The sequence below is a fragment of the Schistocerca cancellata genome, chromosome 10 (assembly GCF_023864275.1).
Source record: "Schistocerca cancellata isolate TAMUIC-IGC-003103 chromosome 10, iqSchCanc2.1, whole genome shotgun sequence".
Classification (NCBI taxonomy): Eukaryota; Metazoa; Arthropoda; class Insecta; order Orthoptera; family Acrididae; genus Schistocerca; species Schistocerca cancellata.
Window position 1 is genome coordinate 69,795,446 of NC_064635.1, and position 17,556 is coordinate 69,813,001.

General features: G+C 44.2%; 1 protein-coding gene across 1 annotated transcript in view; it reads right to left on the bottom strand.

Moving 5' to 3' along the window:
- LOC126106118 (thyroid adenoma-associated protein homolog) overlaps positions 1-17,556 on the bottom strand; it is a 230,947-nt gene that overhangs the window by 209,098 nt on the left and 4,293 nt on the right. Inside the window, 1 exon segment of the mRNA XM_049912364.1 lies at positions 1,677-1,774. Coding sequence (XP_049768321.1) covers positions 1,677-1,774 — 98 coding nt within the window.

Sequence of the window (17,556 nt, forward strand, 5' to 3'; positions counted from 1 at the left end):
TATACAAACAGCTATTGCTGGTAGTTTGTTCGGATGAAATTTCAGAAATCCCCAGGTATCGGAGGAGTGAGGATTCATGGCTGAGGCAGCAATTTGGTTTGGTTTTGCTTTAGGGTGCTAAAAACGACTTAGATCGTATGCACCCAAGTCAAAATTATAGAACACGAAGACAGAGAGAAGTTAAAAAACGACTATACATCAGTCCCAATTGACATAAGAGAAGACAGCTAAAAATAGGCACGTGGAGAAAAGGCTAAAAAAGACACCATACAGAAATGTTGGTCCAAAACTAAAAATTTAATGGCCTTTGCCATATTGCTTTAGCAGGTAAAAAGTAAAAGGGGGTCGATAGCTCGTGCGTCATTTGCTAAACGGCCGATAACTCAGGCGGCAAACCCAAGCAGGAACGTAAACGGTTAAAAAATGGGCATTTCGTTAGGAACTGGCGGACAATTAAAACTTGAGCCCAATGTGCACAAAGTGATTGTGTAGCGCCACTTATCAAATGACGATGGCTAAAAAGGCTGGGAGGGCCGAGGGGAGGTCATCCAAATGGCTGGGAGAGGCTTAATAAGCCGCAGCTTATTCCCGTGAAGGGAGGACCATTGGAGATGCTAAAGGGACACCACCACCTGACAGATGGCAACACAGAGATCATCAGAGGGAATATAGAAACTAGCGGGCTGAGTTACAAGGATTGCAGCCTTGGCAGCAGCATCAGCAGCCTCATTTCCTGGCAAACCAACATGACCACATAAACATCACACTGACTCCACCAAGAGTGAGCAAGTGACAGTTTTCCTGCACCTGCTACACTAAGGGATGGGCGGTGTACGCGCACAGATTTTGAAGGGCGCTGCGCGACTCTGAGCAGAGGACCCAGTTGAAAATTCTGTGTGGCGGGATGTACTCCGTCGCCTGATACAGGGCAAAGAGCTTGGCTGTAAATACTGAGCAGTGTGCCAGAAGCCAATATCGAAAGACATGGGTGCCAATGGCGAAGGCACACCCAACCCCACGGTCAGTCCGAGAGCCATCAGTGTATACAAAGGTACTATCGCGAAGTTCCATGTGAAGGTCTCGAAACTGAAGGCGATAGAGTGGGGCTGGCGTAGTGTCCTTAGGAAGCGAATGAAGGCCAAGATTAACATGGGTTGCTTCGTGAAGCCAAGGTGGTGAAAGGTTCACACCCACAAGGAAAATTGCAGGTAGTGTGAAGTTAAGCAAATAAAAATACATTGCCTCTGTTCACCTCTCATCAGTTATGTTACAGAATCATCCTATTGGCTATGTGTAACTGACACGGCGCCAACTTATGAGCAGCAGATAAGCACTGCTGCAACTGCCACTAGGCCTGGTCTAGACTTCAACCACAACATGGACCAACCAAATGAAGCAGTGCAGTTGTTAAAACTCCAACCTCATATTTAGGAGGATGGAATTTGCTCTGCCCAGCAATTCTGATTTACATTTTCCCACATCATTTCAAGCAAACACCATGACATTTCCCTCACGAAGGTCACAGTCGACCATTCCTCATCAAAGCATACTTATGTGTTCTGCTTATTTTCTCTGTATTATTATGACAAATGCTATGGCACTGTGAGATGATCCCTGATTGAATAAATAAGTAAATACCGGTAATATCTAGCTTTTGCCTTTATCATTGCACCTACCTTTTTCAGTATTTGAACTTGGTCTTCTACACAACTACTTTCTTCTAATTTCTTAATTTCTTCAGTAAAAATTTTGCCATCATCACCTTCAATTGACTCTGTGAAAACAAAACAGGAATAACAATTACTTTTTTTACAATTTAGAAGGTGACAACACTACGTGAAAACAGACAAAATTTAGTACTTAAAACAATATAGTGCAAACTGAATGAGCTCATACATAAGTATCTCTCAAATTGCATCTCTATTTCGAAAAACGGTGTCTCCAACATGGCACAGGCCACAAAATTCTCATAAATTACAGACTGGTTGCTTGTGTGTGTGTGAGTGTGTGTATGTGTGTGTGTGTGTGTGTGTGTGTGTAGCTGGTACCCAATAGATGTGTTCCATTTGGTTCAAAATGGGGGAATCTTGTGACAGACTAATTAACAGCATTTCACTGTTAAGCTCCTCAAACCACAATAGCATGCATCTGGCCTCATGACCATTATCCCACTGGAAGAAGCCGTCGTCGTTGGGGAAAACGTTGGGCACAAACGGATGCAGATGGTCTGCAACAATGTTCTTGTGGTCCACAGTTGTTACAGTGGCTTTTATTACTAACACAAGTCCAATAGAATCCAAGTAAATATTCCCTACAGCACAATGCTGTCCCATTGGTCCAAATCCACGGTGCAGTGCACATTTCGAGCAGCTGTTTGTCCAGATGACAGCGTACCCAGACACAACCCTCGACAGGGTGTAACAAGAAATGTCTTTCACCCAACTGTGATCTAATCTTGATAATCATGTGCACACTGCAATAGCCTAGTAATTGGCTGTTGTAATTATATCGACAAAGGAATGTGCAAGGAGGGGTCATTTGGTATGGAGCCCCACATTCAACAATCTGTGTTCAACAGTTTATTCTGCAGAACTTGTGCCTGAATTAGCACTGCACTCTGTCATCAGATCTGCCACAAAATACTGCCTATCCTGCTTAACAGAGCAGGCAAGCTTCCGACCTCCACATCTTGTCATTTACTTGTGGCTTCACTGTCCTCCAATCACTTCCCATAGATGCTCACGACATCAGCACATGTGTGACCAACTTCACCATTTCTAATATGCTTGTTCCCAGGCACTGGGCCGTAAACAGCTTCCACCATTAAAGCCATCGATATCAGTGGATTTCGCCATTTGCATCCAGAATTGTTATTACAATAATTCCCCATTTGTCTCTGCTCCATTTACATCCTTTCCTTACCACAATGTAGGCCTGCAATGCCATAACGTGCACACAGCCCAATAGTGAGCAGTGATCGCAATGTTCCAGTCTATTATAAGGAGAGATCTGCTTATGAGGAAAGACAGCATGTTTTGTCATATAAGGTGACAAAGCGGAAACTTTGTGTGTGGGTAATTAGCATGAGAAAGCAAAATCGAACACAGATATTCCAGCGGATAGTACAGTATCTTAGTTGTGTAGTTTAAATTGAATCATTAAATCACTTACCAATCACACTAACCACCGCAAATAAATTAATAAAAGATGGTACAGATCCTCCACTGTACACAAAACAGGTCAGAACTCTGTTGCAGAAGCAATGAAAATGCATGTGAAATTTAAAAGAATGTAAAACCCTCACAATTCGAGAAGTTTGATAGAAGTTCGAAATGCACTGCAAACTTCAATACTAGATGCTTTTAATATGAAACTCGCTCTCAAAATTGGGCAGAAAATCCAAAGAGATTCCAGTCATATGTTACGTACACCAGTGGAAAGACACAATGGCATAGTCCATATCAATTCAGGCAGGCTAGGAAAAAATCTTACCTTCATAGTCTCAGATGTTATTGGTTTTAGCATATGTTAAAATGAAGGAGTCAGACAGGGTTGTAGCCTCTCCCCGATATTATTCAATCTGTATATTGAGCAAGCAGTGAAGGAAACAAAAGAAAAATTTGGAGTAGGTATTAAAATCCATGGAGAAGAAATAAAAACTTTGAGGTTCGCCGACGACATTGTAATTCTGTCAGAGACAGCAAAGGACTTGGAAGAGCAGTTGAACAAACTGGACAGTATCTTGAAGGGAGGATATAAGATGAACATCAACAAAAGCAAAACGAGGATAATGGAATGTAGTCGAATTAAGTGAGGTGATGCTGAGGGAATTAGATTAGGAAATGAGACACTTAAAGTAGTAAAGGAGTTTTGCTATTTGGGGAGCAAAATAACTGATGATGGTCGAAGTAGAGAGGATATAAAATGTAGACTGGCAATGGCAAGGAAAGCGTTTCTGAAGAAGAGAAATTTGTTAATATCGAGTACAGATTTAAGTGTCAGGAAGTACACTCCTGGAAATGGAAAAAAGAACACATTGACACCGGTGTGTCAGACCCACCATACTTGCTCCGGACACTGCGAGAGGGCTGTACAAGCAATGATCACACGCACGGCACAGCGGACACACCAGGAACCGCGGTGTTGGCCGTCAAATGGCACTAGCTGCGCAGCATTTGTGCACTGCCGCCGTCAGTGTCAGCCAGTTTGCCGTGGCATACGGAGTTCCATCGCAGTCTTTAACACTGGTAGCATGCCGCGACAGCGTGAACGTGAACTGTATGTGCAGTTGACGGACTTTGAGCGAGGGCGTATAGTGGGCATGCGGGAGGCCGGGTGGACGTACCGCCGAATTGCTCAACACGTGGGGCGTGAGGTCTCCACAGTACATCAATGTTGTCGCCAGTGGTCGGCGGAAGGTGCACGTGCCCGTCGACCTGGGACCGGACCGCAGCGACGCACGGATGCACGCCAAGACCGTAGGATCCTACGCAGTGCCGTAGGGGACCGCACCGCCACTTCGCAGCAAATTAGTGACACTGTTGCTCCTGGGGTATCGGCGAGGACCATTTGCAACCGTCTCCATGAAGCTGGGCTACGGTCCCGCACACCGTTAGGTCGTCTTCCGCTCACGCCCCAACACCGTGCAGCCCGCCTCCAGTGGTGTCGCGACAGGCGTGAATGGAGGGACGAATGGAGACGTGTCGTCTTCAGCGATGAGAGTCGCTTCTGCCTTGGTGCCAATGATGGTCGTATGCGTGTTTGGCGCTGTGCAGGTGAGCGCCACAATCAGGACTGCATACGACCGAGGCACACAGGGCCAACACCCGGCATCATGGTGTGGGGTGCGATCTCCTACACTGGCTGTACACCACTGGTGATCGTCAAGGGGACACTGAATAGTGCACGGTACATCCAAACCGTCATCGAACCCATCGTTCTACCATTCCTAGACCGGCAAGGGAACTTGCTGTTCCAACAGGACAATGCACGTCCACATGTATCCCGTGCCACCCAACGTGCTCTAGAAGGTGTAAGTCAACTACCCTGGCCAGCAAGATCTCCGGATCTGTCCCCCATTGAGCATGTTTGGGACTGGATGAAGCGTCGTCTCACGCGGTCTGCACGTCCAGCAAGAACGCTGGTCCAACTGAGGCGCCAGGTGGAAATGGCATGGCAAGCCGTTCCACAGGACTACATCCAGCATCTCTACGATCGTCTCCATGGGAGAATAGCAGCCTGCATTGCTGCGAAAGGTGGATATACACTGTACTAGTGCCGAAATTGTGCATGCTCTGTTGCCTGTGTCTATGTGCCTGTGGTTCTGTCAGTGTGATCATGTGATGTATCTGACCCCAGGAATGTGTCAATAAAGTTTCCCCTTCCTGGGACAATGAATTCACGGTGTTCTTATTTCAATTTCCAGGAGTGTAGTTTCTGTAAGTATTTGTATGCCATGTATGGAAGTGAAACATGGACGATTAATAATTTGGACAAGAAGAGAATAGAAGCTTTCGAAATGTGGTGCTACAGAAGAATGCTGAAGATTAGATGGGTAGATCACATAACTAATGACAAGGTATTGAATAAGATTCGGGAGAAGAGGAGTTTGTGGCAAAACTTGACTAGAAGAAGGGATCGATTGGTAGGACATGTTCTGAGGCATCAAGGGATCACCAATTTAGTATTGGAGGGCAACATGAGGGATAAAAATCATAGAGAGAGACTAAGAGATGAATACACTATGCATATTCAAAAGGATGTAGGCTGCAGTACGTACTGGGAGATGATGAAGCTTGCACAGGATAGAGTAGCATGAAGAGCTGCATCAAACCAGTCTCAGGACGGAAGACAACAACAACAACAACAACAACAACAACAACACAAATGAAGGACTAAGTAAGGAACATATATTTTTTTGTTTTCTCCAAAAAAATTTCTGCTCCAAGATACAGCCCTCCAAAGATGACGCTGCACATACCTTTTTTTTTAAGATAATTGCTTTATGACTACAAAGAAATCACCATTTGGACTTCTCTGTCAAAGTTTTTTTACTAGCCTATAGCATTCTGAACTTTTTTAATATAATTTATAGAAAAATTTTTTTGATTAGTACCATGTAGTTCTACATTCCCTGAAAAAGAGAGCTTCCACTTTTAGGCTGAACGGGTTTTATAAACAATTTTAAGTTTTGCCATACATAAAACCTATTATATTATCACATAACAGGCTCATAAAAATCAAAATGTAGCCTTATTTAACATAATTTTAGTGTTGAAAGATGAGTAAGAGACTCATTTTTCAAGCATTTTAAGCAGCTCCAAAATGCCTGTGAAGGGTTCAAAGGCTTAAAGGTTTCAATTTATACAACTTCTGTGCACTCTGTTTTGAACTGAAATTAGCCATTCAATGAACTAAAAATGTGTTTCACTGCTTCAATATCATCCTCTGATATAGAGTAATGCCTTCCTGTTGAACCAATAGGAACTGCAGCACTTACAATATTCAAAATATTATGAACAGGAAGCGAGCACTGGTGGCATTGTTGCTGTCCTTCAGCTGGAAACCTATATCCAGCAGCTGGTCCATGGGGTAGCATAAAGTTCACTACAATTTCATTCAGCTCATAACTGGTGTCTATAATTTCTGCAATCCACCAGTCACAGTCATACACACATGCCACAAACATCCCCCTTCTCAGATTGTGAATCTGAATATTATCCAGCTGTTCCTGGGGTGTTGGCCGAACGAATAAAATTTCTTCTTTCTTGCTCTTTAAAGTGCTTGCAATATGAGTTCGCCCATCACTTTGGAGTCCAAAAATGTGTCTTCTGCATTCCTTCCACAGTAGTAGTTTGTTTGGAGCATTCTTCTTTTTTCTGCTCACGGAATTCTTCGATTTCCTCTTTGGACAAAAGAATGAGGGCTGTGGATGTGTAAGATTTCATGACTCTCATAAAATCCTCAGCACTCTTTATTGCAGCTGTATCTGGTCTGGAAAGGTTATGTTTTGTAGCATGGTGCTTCAGCAAGCTTCCTACACCATCACATGGCCCCTTCCTGTGACCAGTAGTTCTGTATACCCAGTCAGTTGGCACAAACGACTTAATTCAAACAGCTGGTAATGATTTTTAAAATGATTAGGAGCGCCATCAGAAATAATGATGATCTACTCTGCCCCTGTTTGCAACTGAGGAATTTTGTGGATTGCTAGCAAAGCATGTGCTGAGTCATGTCCTGTGTCATCACTTATAACTGCAACTCTTGTGGTCTTGTTTTGAAAATATGTCACTCCTGTAAAAATTGAAACCTGGCCATTACTCCAATGATACCCTTGTACTTCTTATGGGAGAATTACAGACCAGTTCTCAGCAAAATTACAGTGAAGCACTAAACATAGTTCTTCAGCCTGTAAACATCCTTTCACTTCTGAACTGTGTTGTTGCTGCAATTTCTTCAGACGCTGGTGTGTTACTGCTTTCACTGACCATTAACAGAGTTCATCAATGTAACTGTCAAAAGGCAACAGTTTTCTTAATTAGTTAATTTTCCTCCCGTGCCTCATATGTAATTTCTCAAGAGTTATCTGCTATGTCTTCTGTAAAGACAGTCCTCCCTTTCCAGGGCAGTAACCACATTCTCGAAACAAACAAGTCTCTCACTTTACATCACAGACTACTAATGACTTCACATGCCCAACTAAGGTGTCATGTGTCACAAGCTCCAGTAAGTTATTCCAAGTTACCACACAAAGTCAAAATTCACACATTACACACATAAACAGACATCTCTAGGTGGGTGTAGAACTACTCACTTAGGTCGTAGTGCTTAAAATTTTGATTTTCCAATATGTGAAGTTGTATAGTTGCTCTTATAAACTGCAAAAGTTTCTTTAATACTGCGAGTCATGTACCTCTTCACTTTCAGAACTTTTTGACCTTCAACTGTTACAGTTATAGTGTCTTTTTTGTTGACACTCTGATGAGAACAGTTCCATTTATCTTCCATATAAAATGACTACACTATTTGAACTTGAGTTGCTTCTACAGCATGCCCATAACAGGGATCTGGTCTTCCAAAAATGCCTTTTACAGACCTCACATTTCTTGATTTGTCTACCAGGTACGTTGATACTGATGGAATGTGGTTCAAAATTGGTTTCTTCAAAAATGTCTCTGGAATAATAGTTAAAACTTGCATCTTTTCACTGTAGGATGTACAATATTCAACAGCTGAATTAATATTTGTGAAAAATTCCTGGCAAGAGGTGCAAGAGTGCTTTGGTTCATTTTCTTCTGAAGATGGAATTTCTACTTTGAAGAGTGTGGTCAGTTTTGCTGTAGAGTATTAATCCATAGCTATTGTAATTTATCTACGCTTTCTTGGCGCACAGAGCTTATGACTCAACTTCACTGACCACGGTTTCTTAACACGACTAACACATACCTCTGTAGTTCACTGATTCAGAGTATTTAATTCTTCCTATATTGATGCAAAGTCTGCACCATCTGCACTACAGGAGGCTTCACCTTGTTCAGATACTATCACTGTTATTATTCTGTCAAAACATTTAGATCACAAAAAGTTGTCACTAGAAACATCTTCACTTTGACACAGAGTCTTCAAATGAGAACACTTATTCCCAACCTGAACAAAGTCTGTTTCGTTTTTTTAAAAATAAATAAATACATAAAACCTGCCCAAATTAAAAGTGGAAGCTCTCCTTTACAGAGAATATAGTACTACACATGGTACTAATCAACAGGAAAAAAATCTTTCTGGATTAGCACTTTTGAAAAAAAAAAGTCTGTAAATTATAAAAAAAAAATTTAAAAGGCAACAGTAAAAGAACTTTGGCAGACACATCCAAACGGGGGATACCATTGTAATCATAAAGCAATTATCTTTCAAATAAAAAAACTCTAACAAAATATCTAGAACTGTTACAGCGGTACAGCATTTTAAAATTCTTTTACAAAATTTGCATCTTCAAAATGGTGTTTGCAGTGTCATCTATGGAGGCCTGTATATATATATATATAGAAGGAAACATTCCACGTAAGAAAAATATATCTAAAAAGAAAGATGATGAGACTTACCGAACAAAAGCGCTGGCAGGTCGATAGACACACAAACAAACACAAACATACACACAAAATTCTAGCTTTCGCAACCAACGGTTGCCTCGTCAGGAAAGAGGGAAGGAGAGGGAAAGACAAAAGGATTTGGGTTTTAAGGGAGAGGGTAACGAGTCATTCCAATCCCGGGAGCGGGAAGACTTACCTTAGGGGGAAAAAAGGACAGGTATACACTCGCGCACACACACACACATATCCATCCGCACATACACAGACACAAGCAGACATTTGTAAAGGCAAAGAGTTTGGGGGCAGAGATGTCAGTCGAGGCGGAAGTACAGAGGCAAAGCAGAGATGTTGTTGAAAGACAGGTGAGGTATGAGCGGCGGCAAATTGAAATTAGAAATTAGCGGAGATTGAGGACTGGCGGATAGGGGAAAGAGAGGATATGCTGAAGGGCAAGTTCCCATCTCCGGAGTTCTGACAGGTTGGTGTTAGTGGGAAGTATCCAGATAACCCGGACGGTGTAACACTGTGCCAATATGTGCTGGCCGTGCACCAAGGCATGTTTAGCCACAGGGTGATCCTCATTACCCACAAACACTGTCTGCCTGTGTCCATTCATGCGAATGGACAGTTTGTTGCTGGTCATTCCCACATAGAACGCTTCACAGTGTAGGCAGGTCAGTTGGTAAATCACGTGGGTGCTTTCACATGTGGCTCTGCCTTTGATCGTGTACACCTTCCAGGTTACAGGACTGGAATAGGTGGTGGTGGGAGGGTGCATGGGACAGGTTTTACACCGGGGGCGGTTACAAGGGTAGGAGCCAGAGGGTATGGAAGGTGGTTTGGGGATTTCATAGGGATGAACTAAGAGGTTACGAAGGTTAGGTGGACAGCGGAAAGACACTCTAGGTGGAGTGGGGAGGATTTCATGAAGGATGGATCTCATTTCAGGGCAGGATTTGAGGAAGTCGTATCCCTGCTGGAGAGCCACATTCAGAATCTGATCCAGTACTGGAAAGTATCCTGTCACAAGTGGGGCACTTTTGGGCTTCTTCTGTGGAAGGTTCCGGGTTTGAGGAGATGAGGAAGTGGCTCTGGTTATTTGCTTCTGTACCAGGTCGGGAGGGTAGTTACGGGATGCAAAAGCTGTTTTCAGGTTGTTGGTGTAATGGTTCAAGGATTCCGGACTGGAGCAGATTCGTTTGCCACGAAGACCTAGGCTGTAGGGAAGGGACCGTTTGATGTGGAATGGGTGGCAGCTGTCGTAATGGAGGTACTGTTGCTTGTTGGTGGGTTTAATGTGGACGGACGTGTGAAGCTGGCCATTGGACAGGTGAAGGTCAACATCAAGGAAAGGGGCATGGGATTTGGAGTAGGACCAGGTGAATCTGATGGAACCAAAGGAGTTGAGGTTGGAGAGGAAATTCTGGAGTTCTTCTTCACTGTGAGTCCAGATCATGAAAATGTCATCAATAAATCTGTACCAAACTTTGGGTTGGCAGGCCTGGGTAACTAAGAAAGCTTCCTCTAAGCGACCCATGAATAGGTTGGCGTACTAGGGGGCCATCCTGGTACCCATGGCTGTTCCCTTTAATTGTTGGTAGGTCTGGCCTTCAAAAGTGAAGAAATTGTGGGTCAGGATGAAGCTGGCTAAGGTAATGAGGAAAGAGGTTTTAGGTAGGGTGGCAGGTGATCGGCGTGAAAGGAAGTGCTCCATCGCAGCGAGGCCCTGGACATGCGGAATATTTGAGTATAAGGAAGTGGCATCAATGGTTACAATGATGGTTTCCGGGGGTAACAGACTGGGTAGGGATTCCAGGCATTCGAGAAAGTGGTTGGTGTCTTTGATGAAGGATGGGAGACTGCATGTAGTGGGTTGAAGGTGTTGATCTACGTAGGCAGAGATGCATTCTGTGGGGGCTTGGTAACCAGCTACAATGGGACGGCCGGGATGATTGGGTTTGTGAATTTTAGGAAGAAGGTAGGGGTGCGGGGTGTTTGTGGGGTCAGGAGGTTGATGGAGTCAGGTGAAAGGTTTTGTAGGGGGCCTAAGGTTCTGAGGATTCCTTGAAGCTCTGCCTGGACATCAGGAATGGGATTACCTTGGCAAACTTTGTAAGTAGTGTTGTCTGAAAGCTGACGCAGTCCCTCAGCCACATACTCCCAACGATCAAGTACCACAGTCGTGGAACCCTTGTTCGCCAGAAGAATGATGATGGATTGGTCAGCCTTCAGATCACGGATAGCCTGGGCTTCAGCAGTGGTGATGTTGGGAGTAGGATTAACGTTTTTTAAGAAGGATTGAGAGGCAAGGCTGGAAGTCAGAAATTCCTGGAAGGTTAGGAGAGGGTGATTTTGAGGAAGAGGAGGTGGGTCCCGCTGTGACGGAGGACGGAACTGTTCCAGGCATGGTTCAATTTGGATAGTGTCTTGGGGAGTTGGATCATTAGGAGTAAAAATGATCCTAATCCTACTCCTAATGATCCAACTCCCCAAGACACTATCCAAATTGAACCATGCCTGGAACAGTTCCGTCCTCCGTCACAGCGGGACCCACCTCCTCTTCCTCAAAATCACCCTCTCCTAACCTTCCAGGAATTTCTGACTTCCAGCCTTGCCTCTCAATCCTTCTTAAAAAACGTTAATCCTACTCCCAACATCACCACTGCTGAAGCCCAGGCTATCCGTGATCTGAAGGCTCACCAATCCATCGTCATTCTTCCGGCGGACAAGGGTTCCACGACTGTGGTACTTGATCGTTGGGAGTATGTGGCTGAGGGACTGCGTCAGCTTTCAGACAACACTACTTACAAAGTTTGCCAAGGTAATCCCATTCCTGATGTCCAGGCGGAGCTTCAAGGAATCCTCAGAACCTTAGACCCCCTACAAAACCTTTCACCTGACTCCATCAACCTCCTGACCCCACAAACACCCCGCACCCCTACCTTCTTCCTAAAATTCACAAACCCAATCATCCCGGCCGTCCCATTGTAGCTGGTTACCAAGCCCCCACAGAATGCATCTCTGCCTACGTAGATCAACACCTTCAACCCACTACATGCAGTCTCCCATCCTTCATCAAAGACACCAACCACTTTCTCGAATGCCTGGAATCCCTACCCAGTCTGTTACCCCCGGAAACCATCATTGTAACCATTGATGCCACTTCCTTATACTCAAATATTCCGCATGTCCAGGGCCTCGCTGCGATGGAGCACTTCCTTTCACGCCGATCACCTGCCACCCTACCTAAAACCTCTTTCCTCATTACCTTAGCCAGCTTCATCCTGACCCACAACTTCTTCACTTTTGAAGGCCAGACATACCAACAATTAAAGGGAACAGCCATGGGTACCAGGATGGCCCCCTCGTACGCCAACCTATTCATGGGTCGCTTAGAGGAAGCCTTCTTGGTTACCCAGGCCTGCCAACCCAAAGTTTGGTACAGATTTATTGATGACATTTTCATGATCTGGACTCACAGTGAAGAAGAACTCCAGAATTTCCTCTCCAACCTCAACTCCTTTGGTTCCATCAGATTCACCTGGTCCTACTCTAAATCCCATGCCACTTTCCTTGACATTGACCTCCACCTGTCCAATGGCCAGCTTCACACGTCCGTCCACATTAAACCCACCAACAAGCAACAGTACCTCCATTATGACAGCTGCCACCCATTCCACATCAAACGGTCCCTTCCCTGGCAAACGAATCTGCTCCAGTCCGGAATCCTTGAACCATTACACCAACAACCTGAAAACAGCTTTTGCATCCCGTAACTACCCTCCCGACCTGGTACAGAAGCAAATAACCAGAGCCACTTCCTCATCTCCTCAAACCCGGAACCTTCCACAGAAGAGCTCCAAAAGTGCCCCACTTGTGACAGGATACTTTCCAGTACTGGATCAGATTCTGAATGTGGCTCTCCAGCAGGGATACGACTTCCTCAAATCCTGCCCTGAGATGAGATCCATCCTTCATGAAATTCTCCCCACTCCACCAAGAGTGTCTTTCCGCCGTCCACCTAACCTTCGTAACCTCTTAGTTCATCCCTATGAAATCCCCAAACCACCTTCCCTACCCTCTGGCTCCTACCCCTGTAACCGCCCCCGGTGTAAAACCTGTCCCATGCACCCTCCCATCACCACCTATTCCAGTCCTGTAACCCGGAAGGTGTACACGATCAAAGGCAGAGCCACGTGTGAAAGCACCCACGTGATTTACCAACTGACCTGCCTACACTGTGAAGCGTTCTATGTGGGAATGACCAGCAACAAACTGTCCATTCGCATGAATGGACAAAGGCAGACAGTGTTTGTTGGTAATGAGGATCAGCCTGTGGCTAAACATGCCTTGGTGCACGGCCAGCACATCTTGGCACAGTGTTACACCGTCCGGGTTATCTGGATACTTCCCACTAACACCAACCTGTCTGAACTCCGGAGATGGGAACTTGCCCTTCAGCATATCCTCTCTTCTCGCTATCCGCCAGGCCTCAATCTCCGCTAATTTCTAATTTCAATTTGTCGCCGCTCATACCTCACCTGTCTTTCAACATCATCTTTGCCTCTGTACTTCCGCCCCGACTGACATATCTGGCCGAACTCTTTGCCTTTACAAATGTCTGCTTGTGTCTGTGTATATGCGGATGGATATGTGTGTGTGTGCGAGTGTATACCTGTCCTTTTTTCCCCCTAAGGTAAGTCTTTCCGCTCCCGGGATTGGAATGACTCCTTACCCTCTCCCTTAAAACCCAAATCCTTTTGTCTTTCCCTCTCCTTCCCTCTTTCCTGACGAGGCAACCGTTGGTTGCGAAAGCTAGAATTTTGTGTGTATGTTTGTGTTTGTTTGTGTGTCTATCGACCTGCCAGCGCTTTTGTTTGGTAAGTCTCATCATCTTTCTTTTTTTATATATATATATATATAAAAAAAGAAAGATGATGAGACTTACCGAACAAAAGCGCTGGCAGGTCGATATATATATATATATATATAGCTCGGGGCGGTTAGTAGACCCGCAACCGAGCGCCTCCCCAGGTGGCGGATAGGGGAATGCCTCCTAGATATAGGTGGTACCGAGGAAATGAAATACTCGGGGCGGACCAAAACTACTAGTAGCGTCTGTTCCCACAGTGGGCGGCTACAAAAGGCGTCTGCTCCACATGTCAGTGGCGGCCTCAACCAACCTCCTGATCTGGAAAGTCAGGTTGTACTCGGCAGCATGCCATACATCCAACTACTAAACATCATGATGGTACAACGAGAAAAATCTCATTACCCCGGGCCCCAGTCAATAGACTGGGATTGTCGTGAGCATCGGATTCCGGGGGCTCACGGACATCATGAGAAGAATCGGAGCTTCTCAAACTCCCTCAAGACCAAACGCAAACACTACATCGGCACACTCAACGTGAACACACTGATGAAGACAGGAAAGATGAAACAACTGACAGACACACTCGAAAAATTTCAAATCAAAATATGTGCACTGCAAGAAACACGATTCACAGACGAAGACCATTTCAACACGGAGAATTTCAGAATATACAAAGGAAAACCATCGAGACAACTGAAAAACATAAGGCTTTTTGGCACAGGATTTGCAGTACACAGGTCCATCACGGACAGCATAATCGACTTTTCGTCACCAAACGAAAGAATCAGCACCATCACAGTGAAATCAGCCAATAAATCCTACACAATAATCAACGCACATGCACCAACTAATGACTACAACAGGAAAAACCCGGACGAAATTGATGACTTCTGGACGACAATGGAAGAAACTATCAGAAAAATTCCTCCACATAGAGTCAAAATAATACTGGGAGACTTCAACGCCAAACTCGGAAAAGAAAAGATATACAGACATATCACAGGAAAACATACTCCACACAAGGACACCAACAAAAACGGAAAACATCTGATAGACTTTTGCAAAAGCCACGACCTCGCCATTATGTCAACAAAATTCAAGAAACCAACACGAAAACTTACCACATGGAAATTCCCCAGCGGAAAGCAAGAACTACAAATCGACCACGTAATATTGCAGAAAGACTCACAAAAAGAAATTTTGAACATAGACACCCGTAAAGGCTACTTCGACTCAGACCACCACCTACTACAGATCAGGATTCGTCTTTTGCCCAAGAAAAAGCTCCAGAAGAACAAAATTGTTAGACCAGATCCAGAATACGTTACTTTAAACCAGACACAAATATTACACAAAATTAAAATGGAGAAAACGACAGACTGGACACAACTTTCACGAAGAATCCGAGAGGCCATGAAACTAGCACAAGCACCACGAACACGGAAACACCGTTGGTGGAACCACACATGTGACCAAGCTATTGACCAACGAATCAGTGCATGGAAAAAATTTAGTTGCCATAAATCCCAAGAGAATTGGATGAACTTCTTGAAAACACAGAAGCAATCAAGCAAAATCATTCGCAGTGAAAAACGACAGTATGACAAACGGCGACTGACAGAGATCGAATCGGACTTCATGAAGAACAATAAAAGAAACTTCTACAGAACGTTCAGAGAAAATATGACTGGATATCAACCACCCAACTTGTGCTTCAGAAGACCGGATGGAACCCTAGAAACCAATACCAAAAACAATTGTGACATTCTGGCAAAGTACTTTGAAAAACTGCTCAACACGGACCCCCCCATGGAAGAAATGATGACAGAAACGAGCACATACAATCCAGATAGTGAACCTCCAACTCTAGAAGAAGTTAAAGAAATAATAAAGTCACTCAAGAATCGTAGAGCACCAGGAGAAGATGGCATCATCGCGGAAATCTGGAAGTTACAAGACCCAGAACTCACCAAAGACATCCACAGGATCTTGGAAGACATCTGGAAAACCATGAAAATTCCTGACGACTGGAAAACTGCCCTGATACACCCACTACACAAAAAAGGTGACAAGACTAACCCGAACAACTACAGAGGAATATCCCTACTACCGGTCACATACAAGATCCTCTCTAAAGCTTTACTGAACAGACTAGAATGCCAAACCGACCACTTGATTGGGGAATACCAAGCAGGCTTCCGTAAAGGGCGGTCTTGTGCGGAACAAATTTGGAACCTGAAAATGATTTTACAACACAAACAGAACCTGATCATTACCTTTGTTGACTTAAAAAAGGTGTACGACTCTATCGACCGGAAAACTCTCTTCAAAATTCTAGCAGAATACAAAGTAGACAACAAAACACGAGCTATCATAGAGCAAACTTTAACCAACACGACCTCCAAAGTAAAGTTCTGTGGGGAACTATCAGAGCCCTTCGAAATTCGCACAGGTGTCCGACAAGGCGATGGCCTCTCACCTCTCCTTTTCAATCTGGTGTTAGATAAGGTCATAAAAGAATGGGAAACATCACAACAGGGGATAACCTTAGGAAACCTACAGATTAAATGCCTGGCTTTTGCAGATGATTTGGCGATTGTCACGAAAGGTATAAAGGAAACAAAAGACGCTATTGAAAAACTGCACGAAATCGCTTCCAAAACTGGACTACAGATCTCTTACGAAAAGACACAGTTTATGAGCACAAAGAAACTCTCATCTCTGAACACAAAGTATGGCACGATTTACAAAACAGCAAACTTCAAATACCTCGGTGAAACACTACAAATGAGTGGACATAACAGAGACTCAAATGAAGAAAGAAAGACTAAACTGGACAAGGCATACAAAGTAGTGTGGAATCATTACAACAAGAAGTCTATCTCACAAAAAGCCAAATTACGCCATTACGACACGGTGGTGCTCCCCGAGGCACTATATGCAGCAGAGACCACACTAATCCGAGGGCATACACGTATCAGACAATTAGAAAAAGTAGAACGGAAAATACTTAGGAAAATATTTGGCGCAACTAACAACAATGGAATATGGATCAAGAAACCTACAGAGGAACTGTACAAACATATGGAGACAATCACAGAAAAGATTAGAAAACGCAGACTACAATTCTATGGACACCTATACAGAATGCCATCACACAGGCTGACCAAACAGATCTTTGACTGGGTAACCACTAGAAACAACAAATGGGTGGCAGAGGTAGAAAACGACATGAACCAGCTCAACATAACAGCAGACACAATAAACGACAGAATAAAGTTCAGAAACATCATTAAGAAAAGTAAACTACATGAGATACAATGCGACAAACGAACAGGCATAAAATGGACCGAGGAACGAAAGCAAGATCACAGCCAGAAGATGAAAGAAATATGGGCAACCAAAAAGGCAATCAAGATGAAGCTGAAGACACGAAGCCGACAAGAAGCATGGACAGAGGACCGGAAACAGAAACACAGCGAGCGAATGAGGGAAGTTTGGGCAGCAAGGAAGGCAGCAAAAGGAACTGGCCATGTAGTTTAGTCCAAATGCGCTCTTTAAGGGCAAAACACCAATAATAATATATATATATAGACA